The 12169-nt window shown below is 40.3% G+C and overlaps 1 protein-coding gene across 1 annotated transcript in view; it reads right to left on the reverse strand.

The window, feature by feature from the left end:
* The window catches only part of LOC141901339 (uncharacterized), a 99061-nt gene that overhangs the window by 43111 nt on the left and 43781 nt on the right, over positions 1-12169 (reverse strand). The window contains exons 3-5 of the mRNA XM_074788524.1: positions 9187-9410; positions 5686-5694; positions 4316-4377 (exon numbers count right to left, since the gene is read on the reverse strand). Coding sequence (XP_074644625.1) covers positions 4316-4377; positions 5686-5694; positions 9187-9410 — 295 coding nt within the window. The remainder of the gene's footprint in view (positions 1-4315; positions 4378-5685; positions 5695-9186; positions 9411-12169) is intronic.

The following is a 12169-nucleotide window of genomic DNA, read 5'->3' on the forward strand; positions in this document are numbered from 1 at the left end:
TGGAAGGAACGCCGCTTTTTAACGTAATGAATATAAACGCTATGCGAGAAAACTCTGGTAATCGTGGCGAAGGACCGACTAAAATATAAATAAAAATGAAAGCCAGTCCCTAAGGAAATCCACAGACGCCCTTTTTCTGCTACTCGCGCTCCAAAAAAACTTAACTTATTTGCGCGCGTTACTTGTGAGGAATATACCTGATAGAAGGGCCCTTGAATCAATAAGCACAACATATAAACACGTTGAACACACAAAGATCTCGACTGACTGGCGTATATTTTTGCAGGAAACAAATATGGCGTCGCTTATGGTCTGGAATATTCGCTTTTTACGCGAATAAAAAACCGGCATCGGGAAAATATACGCGGATCTTCACAATGATGATACGAGCACCACAACAATGCGGTTATAGTATTCGAAGTTATGAAAACTATTTCGACGGCTACGAAAACAACCTCAACCAGCAGCAGCATGAGGCTGCCATGGCGCGATGCACGAATATCATATACAATTCACATCAAATCAACTTTTTCACCTGACTCTTAACAAGTGCTCTTAGATTGTAGCTTTACGTTTAACCGTAATATGAACTAGGTTCTGGAATTACGAATTTGATTAATTCCGTTGTTAGGCTTGGTTATCGTGGCGTAAATGAATTCATATCGAATCAACTTTTTCACCTAACTCTCAACAAGTGCTCTTAGATTGAAGCTTTAAGTTTAACCGTAATTGGAACTCGGTCGTGGAAATGCGAATTTGGCTCTGGATGAAACATCAAGAATGCACTCTCCTTTTTTTTCCAATCGAATAGTCAAATATAACGGACGACTGTAAAACTCTGTCCCTTGTCCTCACCTCGTCATGTTTTCGCCCATCTCTAAAGCCTTTTCAGTTTATATTTCCTCACGTGAGCAGAGATGCTTATTCACACCAGGAAAATACAAATATACATGCGAGAATGAAATGAAACACTCACCGTGGCTTTATGCACATTTTCGCCGTCTAAGGCTTTCTGTACTTTCTGGAAATAGTCCGTATCGAGCGAAAAGCCTCTTTTTAGAACTTTGACCGGATGCCTGGGGAAGCGCCGTACCTTTCCCGATGTATCCGACATGATCGTCCAGTTTAATCTCCGCGATAACAGATGTGGTTTTTATTTCAGCGATGTCGTCGTGAGTTAGTATTTGATTTACGCTAGGGCATAATAATATTTCCGGCCGCGGATGCGTACGCGATGAACTACTACTATACGTGTCGAGTCGGTTTCCACTTTCCCGCACTTGTCGTATCGGTCGTTGTTGCGGTCAGATTCAACCGCGATAGCGACGACTACTTGCGCACAAGCGGCGTTCGCTATTTCTATCGCACCGTTGGCGTCTCCTCCCCCTCGATGTTTGCTCGTGGATTAATGACGCGACTGTGACTAACCGTATGCCCGATTTCGTAGAATCTTACCTTCTTATCGATGTCGCCGCGAACGACTGCCGTGTGTACGAACGTGCGCTCGGTTGTGCGTGAACGCTTTTCGGACGGCGAATCTGTTCGCGCAGTTGTCGTCGTCGTCGATCGGTTTCGGAAAACAAGAGCAAATATTTAAATCACGCAAAAACGCAGCCGTCGAACAAATGCCGTCGACGCTAGTTTGATATCCGCAATTTGTCAAAGAAAATCACGCAATCAGAAACGGTCGGCCGTTCGAGATCACGAACGAAATGGAATAGAACACCGAATCGGCTGCCGGGCTATTAACAGAATGAAGTCTATGATCTATACGAGGCTCGACTGTGCAATTGAACGGTTGCATCTCCTGCTTTGATATTCATTCCCGCAGTTTTGGACGATGGAGGGGATTTTTCTTATAAGATCGTCAATTATCGTAATAATCAACGAAAGTCGTCGCAGTGTTTGGCAGTATTCATGAGTCAAGCAGGCAGTCGTCACAAGCGCGTTCAATGAAATATTCTCGACACGTTACTTCTTTCTTTTTTTCTCAAATTAATCCGCGCTCGATGCATTGATTCAATTTTTTTACGAATGGACTCGAAAAGTTGAAAGGCTGGTTATCGAGGTTTGTCCAAGTAATTCCAAAGCGTAATTGGCATGCATCGGCAAATTTTCGAATATGAAGTCGAAACCTTCGCGGTTGAATCGAATTTGTAAACTCTTATTTTGACAACCCGTTGCCACCTACTGGGCGATTAATCACGACGGATCGGTAAATCCATTTAGTTCTTAAGCATGCTGACTTTAATCTACGCGGATTAACGTAGATAATCACCAACATTAGATATCTACTGTGGACTAATAGAAAACACCGTGTTATATTTCCGCACCGTTTGCTGCACATTAACTATGGTTTATCATATCATTAAATGTCATTAAATATCCATATATGCTTTGGTAATTTCGTCGTTAACGTTGTTCATAACGCGGGCGAGTCTAATATTCATACAACGGTAATGAAGTGAAATTCTTCATAAAGGTTAGTTAGGCATAAAGTTGCATCCTCCGTCTTTGAATCGTGGAGCATATCTGTTTTCAGGATCGATTATGCTCCTGTTCTCACAGCGCGGTTATCAAGATGAGGCTTGTCGTCTGCGATGAAGTTGCCGCCTGTCAATCATGCTCGATTTGGTTTCAGTGCCGTCTTTCGGTCCCTCAGTCGGTATTTCCTTGCAAGGCGCGCAATAAGGCGAAAACTTCGTTTATTTTCGGGACCCGACATACGCAATGCGCTATCGTTTACTTGCCACGTAAGGTTAACCAGGAATCTCGAATCTCAGTCAGCTTGCCAATATTGCGACGGCATTTCGACGAACATGAAATAAGCAGTTTAACCTTTACGCAGTCGGAATATTAAGAAGAGAGACGAAGTCCGTCTTTCTTATACCCAGAGCTTAAAAAAGATTAGATACGGGTAGCCATTTTTAGCTTCGTTCCGGTGCATATAGAATATTGTTAATCGCGAGTATCTTGCATCTTTGTCGAGGACTCGTATAGCGTGTAATTGTACAATATATGGCATATCTGTTCAGTCGAACTTATAATAACTGAAACATAATTCATCAAGAAGGCCCCGACATCAATACATCATTTACGATGTTAGATTTGCCCGTATCTCGCAAAAACATGACGGGGAATCAATCAGACCGACAATCGATCAATTACTATATCCTCAGGACACCGATCGTTAGTTTCCTATAAAGAGTAAATTTTTCATTTAGTGTGTCCACACGCCAATATACGGAATATGCCGGTAGCTATTCAAACTATACGACCTGGGCATCAAATTGATTCGGAACTGTCGTGGGAATCACCGTCGTATTATTAGTCAACAACCTGGCCCCATACAGGAATTCTCTCGGTATAAGGTCGCCGTTGATTTGACAACAAATAACATTTAACGAAGTCCGCCTACGCCGTATAGCAACTACCTCTCCCTCTCCTTCCCCCTGTTCCCAACTGCTAATCGCTTTGTCTGGTGCGCGGCCCGAAAAACGCTGACACAACAAATTACGTTATCCGGCAAGCATGAAATGAACCGCACACAGGATACTGCGAAGGCTGCCATCCCTTTCGTGTGATAATTACCGTTTTAGCACGGTTAATCACCTGCCGCTGCCTGCCTCCACAACACTGTACACATTCAGAGCCGATCATCTTTCGCATCATCTGTCTGCGCGACAAAATCCGTCAATGTATCCGTCGAACGGCCATTGATCGCCTTTCATCCTCCTAATTTTTAATCATTTCTCAGATTTTTTTCATTTGGTTGATACCATCCTCTGTTTCTTTAACTTGGTAACATTATACTTCTTTCTTCAACTTGTCAATACGGTAAATGGTAAACTTTGGAAGCGCAATAGGCATATTAGCGGGTAATGGCGATGATGAGAAATCTATTGTCTAGATTTTTAAATTGTCAGTCACTCTGTCATTCATTATCTCCGTTTGGCATTTGGAAAACAAGGCTTTCATCTTGACCTCTGACATTATAACATCCCGCATCGTTTCACGGTAAATTAATGCGAATTAATACTAAGTAGAGTGATGTCAGTAGTTTGTAAAGTTGGTATATATAGATACCATGTCAACTTCACATAAACAATCTTATTCTGCTACGAAATACTTTAACAACATTATCCTGCTATAAAATACAGCAGTGTGAAAGTCCTTTTCTTCCACTTTTTCTATTCGGCGCTAATGAGACCAACGGTAGGGGAACACTTAGGGAACCATTTCCCGTCAATTGATGTGGCACTTACGTCCTAAAATGACCCGTAAATTGATAATACGCATATAAATGCCTACCTACCTGTTTCGGCACTCGTAATAAGTTCTCTTCGCTTGCGGTTAACGTCGAATTTTTCCGATGAACTAAAAAAGACCAACACACGCATACTATATTATCATATATACGTATAAAATGCAGCCGGCGACGGCGATGAACAAACTTCACATCATTTATTAAATGTGAATGGCAGCATCGGAAATTGAAAACTCGTATCCGTTCTGCCTGACGTGATATCCACAAAATTGCACGCCCTAGTCCGGACCCGAATGATATGTTATTCATAATAACATAGAACATATCAGTCACGAATATAGGCTTGGAAATACATGGACGACATGAAATCCGAACCATTAGCCTAATTGGGGCTAGATTAAATTAGTTTGAAAAATGATTACGCGAACCGAAATTACATCGTATATTTTCATCATAATGCATATATATGTATAATGTGATGAAAGTAGCGGATTCTCGTCAGGCAGTAATCTTCAATCATTTTCTAGAACGTGGGGCTAATACGGTAAGAACAAATTACCGCGGTCTCATTTTCTGGCTGCGAATTAACGCCGCGACGCAATTGGGTAGATTATGACGTCAAGCCCGATTCGCTCCGTCTTTTGCAGCAGCGCCGGTCAAAATATGGACTACCGCCAAAGGAGACCCTTTCGCAAAAAGGATGTTCTATTCAAGATAATCAGATTGTGGAAGATGATCATGATTAAACATCTAAGGCCTTTTTAAAATAACTTGAGACTTCCTTCGTGTTTTCATTACACTTTCTCAAGAAACAATTTCTATTTGCTGATATGTCCGTTTTGTTTATCAATCTAGTATCTTGTAAAGGTTATGTTCATCTCAATTTTCAATCTTATGATTTGCAGTTAGTTTTTTCATTTCTTCACAATTTTCACTCCCTTTTTTATTTTCTCAGCAGTCCTTCCGAGGTTTTATGTGGAAAATACTAAAATGATACAAGAAAAATCTATTCTGATTTTATTCCTGTTCCCTTCCATTTTAAATAGAATCTGGTATTCGTATAATCGTTAAGTAATATCCCATGAGATGGAAGACAATTCTGAATCATATTACTCATTAATGCGCCTATTATAAAAAAAAAAATTCATTTTCATATTTTTCCCTTCGTCCTCTGACTTAATCGTGGAAAAAAATCCGTACTCCAAATCATTAAAAAGGCCTAAACGTCGCGCAACCCACCATAACGTGTGACAATTTGACAAATAATCTTTTTTCAGTTACGAAATGCTGGCTATAATTCTTATGGCTATAATATATCATTTAGCTGACGCCTCTACGTGGTCTAACCGGCAATCGTTTTACCATTGACACTAAAACGAATTGGTTTTAGAGTCGGTGGTTTACTATAAGCACAAAACGGTTATTTTCTCCGTTAAGATCATTAATCGACATTACCAATGGATTCCGCCGAATTAAAACCCAAAATCGCGATGAAATTCCCCGCGGTAGACGAATAGAACACGTGGGGTGAAAATCTGTCGCTAATGCAGGTGGCTGTGCGCACCGGTTGCCAATGGCAGCGAGTGTACTTTCGATTGTTTTAGATAAGATCGGTACCTGGTCGTATCGTTGTATCTGTTATTATTCGATAGACTAGAAAAATAAACGCACTCCTTAAACGACTGCTCAGTTAAATACTATGTACAGCGAAGTCCTCTTAATCCTGACCCGATTTGTCTTTTAGCTATTCCATATTTTTCGCCGGTCCCGTTTATTTCTTGTTAAAAGCGTAATGAATTTTTCAAATAAATCCGCATAAAATAAATTTCCGCATTTTCACTAAAATCCGTGGCAGATATTAATGTGGTCCGATTGTGCTTAACAATTGCTTTTATGGTTGGATAATTTGTCATGTAAGAAACGTTAAGTCGAATAATTCTTATCACCACTGGAACTTATCACCACCTTCTCCGTCGAGTCGCAGTTTAACCACAGCAGCCGTCCTATCTATACTGATATCCTGTTTCTACTAAAACTTCGCAGGTTCGTGAACTCCATCGAATTTCATAACAGAATTGCACTAAACACGTGAATTTACCGAAAGGTGGAGTGATTACGGAAATGAGAGATAAAAAGGAACACATTTCACATGTTGTAGGTTAGTTTGTGTTACAAATAGGGTTTTCACTTTATTCGTATTTTACGGATTGAGCCAACTGGACTGTACGATAGAAATGAAAATATACCTAGAAGAATGGTGGATGGGGAAATGACGTGGTTGTCCCTGTTCTACTATATTCAACGCCAATTTGTTTTTTTGCGCAGACCATAGCAATTTTCCCATCTAGTTTTTCGTGGAAAAATGAAGGCGAAACCGATGAAATTTGCACAGATAACGAGTATAGTTTCCTATCGTGGATTGTAGAGCATATTTACTCAGGACACCGCGGTCAACGCTAGTTTGTAAAACATGAACACGTCAACATCACCGTAAATACCAGGGCACTGAATATTATCCGTATCCGCATTTCTAATGGTGGCATATTCTAAGAATACGTCAACTGAACGCCCTACAAAAAGGCTTGACGACGCGCGCACCCACGCCACAATTACCAACATAGACAGATTAAATACGCGCAACTACTCCAACATGATTCTAGTATCTGAGTAAACAAAAGCTATAGTTGATTCATCGCTTCATTAAACTAATTTACATCGGAAAGTCTTAATGCCAGTTATAGGGGTGCAGCATATTTCTAGATTGTTTGAGAAAGTAGTTTCACGCTTTTAAGGCATGGATATCTGAAATAAAGTTTGATGCCCAATGAATTGTTCTTTGTACAGAGTTCGACCGCGGCAGCGAATTTGTCCGTTGCGCAAAAATACGCCGACAAGTTTTGTATCAGTCGGCTTTGTGTGACGAACAGTCTCTATACGGTTACCGGTATTTTGCAATGCGGAAGTTATTTCCTGTCAGGAATAGCTAATTTCCAATTTTCATTCGGTATCTCAATGAATTGCCTAGCTGCTATATCAGCCTCTGGCATCGAAAGGTGGATCATAATTTCTATTAGCACAAATCGAATCACGTGTTCCAGTGTGGCATGTCCCGTGTGAGCTAAAGTTATTTCGTAAAATCAGATGAAAATAATCGGATTCACTCAACCGTAGAACTGCCTTGAGACAATACGCATATTGATTGTGTGTCGTCAAGGCTAGATAAGCAATTCCGAGAGAAGTGTCGAGCGTCACTGAATCCGGAAGATATCAGTATCAGGTTCGAATCCTCGCAACATGATGCACGGTTAAACAGATTTATTTGAAGTTAACCAATCGACAATACCAATATCGGAAAAACACGATTTAGAAAATAAAACGAACAAAATCCTAGAAGTTCAACGTCGGCGAATAACTTCTTATCGCGCGCACAATGATAAATCAGTGTCAGGATTAGGGCATTTTTTCTTGCCTGAATTGGTGACATTTTGACAACAGAAACAGTTGTGTGTTTTTGACAGAGCGCAATTGATTTCAACTTGAAAGTAGAATCATTACAATACCGGTGTCACAGGAAAAAGGATATATCTTCGTGTAACGAAATTTTCGTAGTCTTATATACGAAAACAAATTACGCATATCATCCTGCACCTCTGGCTCTAGATAAGAAAAATGAACAAATTGACGGCTGCAGCGAGAGCGCTCAAAACTCGGCTTCTGGATATATGATAAGTCGATGCAGAACAATGTCTTACAGTCGTTTCTTACTACTATGCGCATCAGAACTTAAAAGGTATCTACAACAATACAGATCAAGCACGTTTTTTTCTCACTATGATAAACCGCGGTGAAGGCAGTAACGCCAAGATTGATCGATGAATACTTCGAAGTATATCGTATTATCGTGGAAATATTTCTAAATCTATCAAGTATGATACAGAGTATGATTTTTACCTGACTCGACCATTGCCAATATTTCTTCACGATCGGAGACATTTTCGCCTCGTAACCTTGAAAAAACATCCTTTCCCATTAGGAAAGCCGTTAGAAAGCGATGCATCGTGCTATCCTTCGTCATTAATCAGCGCTCGTGCAGTGTCACCTGCCTATCGCAGTTTGACGTCACTGTTATCTTTGACAGGATATCAAGACATGCTCATCGAAATACTTATCATTAATAACATCAGTATATACACGACTGAAATGTATGGATAGATTCGTGGAAATCGGCATGGCAGTCGTTTGTGATCAGTGCATTCGTTTACTAACAGCGAATAATTAATATTCCAGCGATCCAACAAGGCGTTCAATATACCCGCTGATTGGAAGGCGTTTGATTGTGTGCTTATTTATATACTTATTATCCGGGCCAAATTCAATCATATTTATATTATATACTGCAAAATTAGTGTTCGCACACGACATATAGCTGTTCATCCGTTCTGCGAAAGGATTAATCTGATTTTTTTCTACACTACTTCGTGAGCTAAGCCGGAACGTTGTTTTATTCACAAGTCGATGAATATTCCAAACATTTCTGTTGATAAGAATATGAGTTCTAGCTAATGAACCGTATTGTCGCCATCAGATATTCCAGAAGAAAAGACTTCTGCTTTGCCTATGCGATTAGTTAAGCTCATTTTATACGTACTATCAGAAATTACCTTTTCTGCTATTCTATGATTAGGTTTATCGGTATGTTTAGTCGTCCAATTTCTAGATACAGTACCACGGTGTTTTTTTTGTGGATTAATCTGGACAACATGACTTGAGCACCTAGCATATTCGTTTACTGTATCAAGAATTAGACACCGGTTTGAATATCCGAGGACATATGCGCTTCTTTCGTTAGCGGCAGCTATAGGAAAGGAATAGACGAAGAAGACAAAACCTACCTTTGACGCCCTCGTCATCGCGCAAGCCGATATCAGTGATGATGAGTTCCGGCAGTTTTCGCCACGGGAGCGGCGACGGTGCCGGTGATATACTCGGAGATATGAGCACCTCGTCGCCGTCAAACTCGTCGGTAACGCGCAGGAATTCGGCAGTAGGGTCGGAATGATGGTGCTGCAAACGACGGCGGACTCGAGCGGCGTCCGGGTGTAACTTCCAGCCATTGTCGGGAACTCGACGCTTTTGATTGTGCCTGCAATGGGGAACAAAAAAGAAATTCAAAATGAAACGTCTTTGTAAAATTCTCTTCAGAAGTTGGCTGCTACGTAACAAGAGCAAAGCAAGCCCCAGTTCCATGGTTCTGTTTGTGTCAAAATTGATAGTCTACTTCCAATGTTCTAACCTTAGAGTATGAAAATCTTAATTCGGGGAATTGGATCCAGCAGATTAATAGCATATCGCAATAGACGGCCAGTTGCGCAATGTGAACAACTCTCATCTCATTTGAAATTTCCTCCAACTGTATATTTTCTAAGCTCGACGATGACGGGGCCTTAAATTGTCGAAAAGAATTATTCATTATTTCTATCATGGTGATACCCAGCACGTATTCTGGACTTAATGAGTGGGCGTCGGAATTGCCACTGGCAGTCGAGCGTTCTTAGAAAAGATCATGATAGAAGTAAATACTTTTATTTTTCGGCGCGGCGCCATCGTCATATTATGAAAAGATCCTGCGGTCGTATTTATGCAACGCGTTAACGACGAAAATAGGTTTGAAAACGTGGGGTATTTTTTTTTCAAGAAACGATTGCGAAAGATCGTCGTCTCATTTTACGTTGGTTAAATCTTGAATCGTCACGAAACGCTCACGGGTGTTCTAATACTTTAACCCGTATAAATAGCGTGATTAAACTTGTATCACGTCGCCGGAATTCCGAACTTTCATTCAAATACATCATAACCGCAAGCTGTCAAACAGAGATATGAAATGCATGTCTCGCCACCGAACAGGTTTTTTTTTTTGATAAGCGAACTAAAAACAAATCGTCGGAGAATATTTTGACGCCGAATTCGTTGTTTTGATATGCAAACAACGAACAAGTAGATTACCGCATATCAAATGTAAACAAGAAATCTAACTTGGAAGTTTATTGACGACTTATTACGAAAAATTACACATATATCGCTTATTGTCGACAAATATAAATTTTTAGACAATATTGAGGATCAGTAATTATTTTGGATTTGAATATGATGATGATTGAATTGAATTGAATAGCAACCAGTCTATAGCTCTGATATATTGATGACGTAGTGCACATCATCGAAAAAATAATTCTTAAAACTTAAAAAAGATAATATCAGAGTTATGAAATATATCTAATCATAAAATCAACGCCAAGATGTACAATTGTAATTGTTATTTCGATACGTCAATATTGGTGACGTAGTGCACATCAGCTCACACAGATCCCCTTAGATCCCCTTAAGTAACGCGTATTATACGGGTTTAGATGTATTTGTTAGATTATTGTAACAGATTTTACGGCGTCGAAAAATGTGTCAGCACTGCCATGTACTATGACTGGGGTTTGAGCACCCTGAAAACATATTTTTTCCGTAAGTGCAAGTAATAATGCTAAGTAAGCACCGAGATGTGGTCTAATCTAGCGATAGCACTGATCAGTGTTGAGTTTCAGAATATCTAAATACAGGAGCGCATTTACACCTCTAGATAAGCCATTAAAAGATCATCTACAATGCACGATTCAATGGCTTCCATATATCAATCTGTTAACTGCACTGCGCACGGAATCCACGCATAACGTTTACATCGACGGGAATGACTTCATAAAACCAAAGGACCTTGCCTCATAGTTCAAGAGATATGATAAGATATAAACCCCGAACTGGGATGTTAGCGCGGCTGTTTTAGAAATAGATTCAGTCTGCAAACCATTTCTGTAAGGTGAATTTATGCCATCGCCGGAAATACAGCGGACTTCCTTCCCCCGTTGAACACACCTAAAACTCCATTCCACCTATATTAATTAAGCGCGAATTTCGTCTTCACTAGCCAATAAAATTCGAAAAGTAGCCAATATAGACATAGCAAAACATCAATGTATGTTCAACCATTTTTATCATGACATTTAAAGAAGTATGTTACACAGTCGAAACATGTCGTTGAAATAAACTATTAAAATGAAAATGTTGGTTGGCCTTTTTGACCTTTTTGCTGCGTCTACTTTTTAGGACGTTCACCCTATCGGGCAACCAATAGGGACTACAGCAGTATTTATAGGCCTATATGCCAATGCATTGTTTTGTCCGATGTGCACTAATTTTAGTTGGATTTAACACCCACATCATCATCGGGCGTACCGGGTTACTGCATCTTATCCAGTCATTTTTTTTTGAAAGAGCAGTACACTCTTGACTAGGAGCTATTAGCAACCACCACCACAACGTAATGGTAATAATTAGCCTAGAGTCTAAACATCTCCACGATGAAAAAAAAACCCGACAGAACTTCTGCATTTCGCGTGTGGTGAGATATCTCATTCTCGGGTCTAATACAACGTGATAAAACGCTAAGTGGCAACACATCGGCGCACGAACGTCTAATATGATATCTGGTCGTGTTTTGTGAATGATACCTAAAGCTGGTGTGTCATCTTTGACGAGAGCGTTTTTTTTTCTACGCGCCGTAATGACTTTACTATATACGTTTCGTTCAAGGCGTTATCGAATATAGCTAATGGCTTTTCATAATCCAATAAAGCGGCGAAGAACACCGTTATTCCAGCCCTAATTTGTTGTTTTTTTCTAACCGTGTTCCGCAACGTCAATCTGGAATCAGGGAAGCAAAAGTCATATTAAGAACCAGACCAAAAAGGATACGCAATGCGCGCCGTGTCAAAAAGGCACCATGTCATCCTCCCTCGGCAGGGATTCGAACCTGATGGCATCGCTAGACTCAGTCACGGTCACGCAATGTGCAGTGCT

This window comes from Tubulanus polymorphus, chromosome 3 (assembly GCF_964204645.1).
Source record: "Tubulanus polymorphus chromosome 3, tnTubPoly1.2, whole genome shotgun sequence".
NCBI classification, from domain to species: Eukaryota; Metazoa; Nemertea; class Palaeonemertea; order Tubulaniformes; family Tubulanidae; genus Tubulanus; species Tubulanus polymorphus.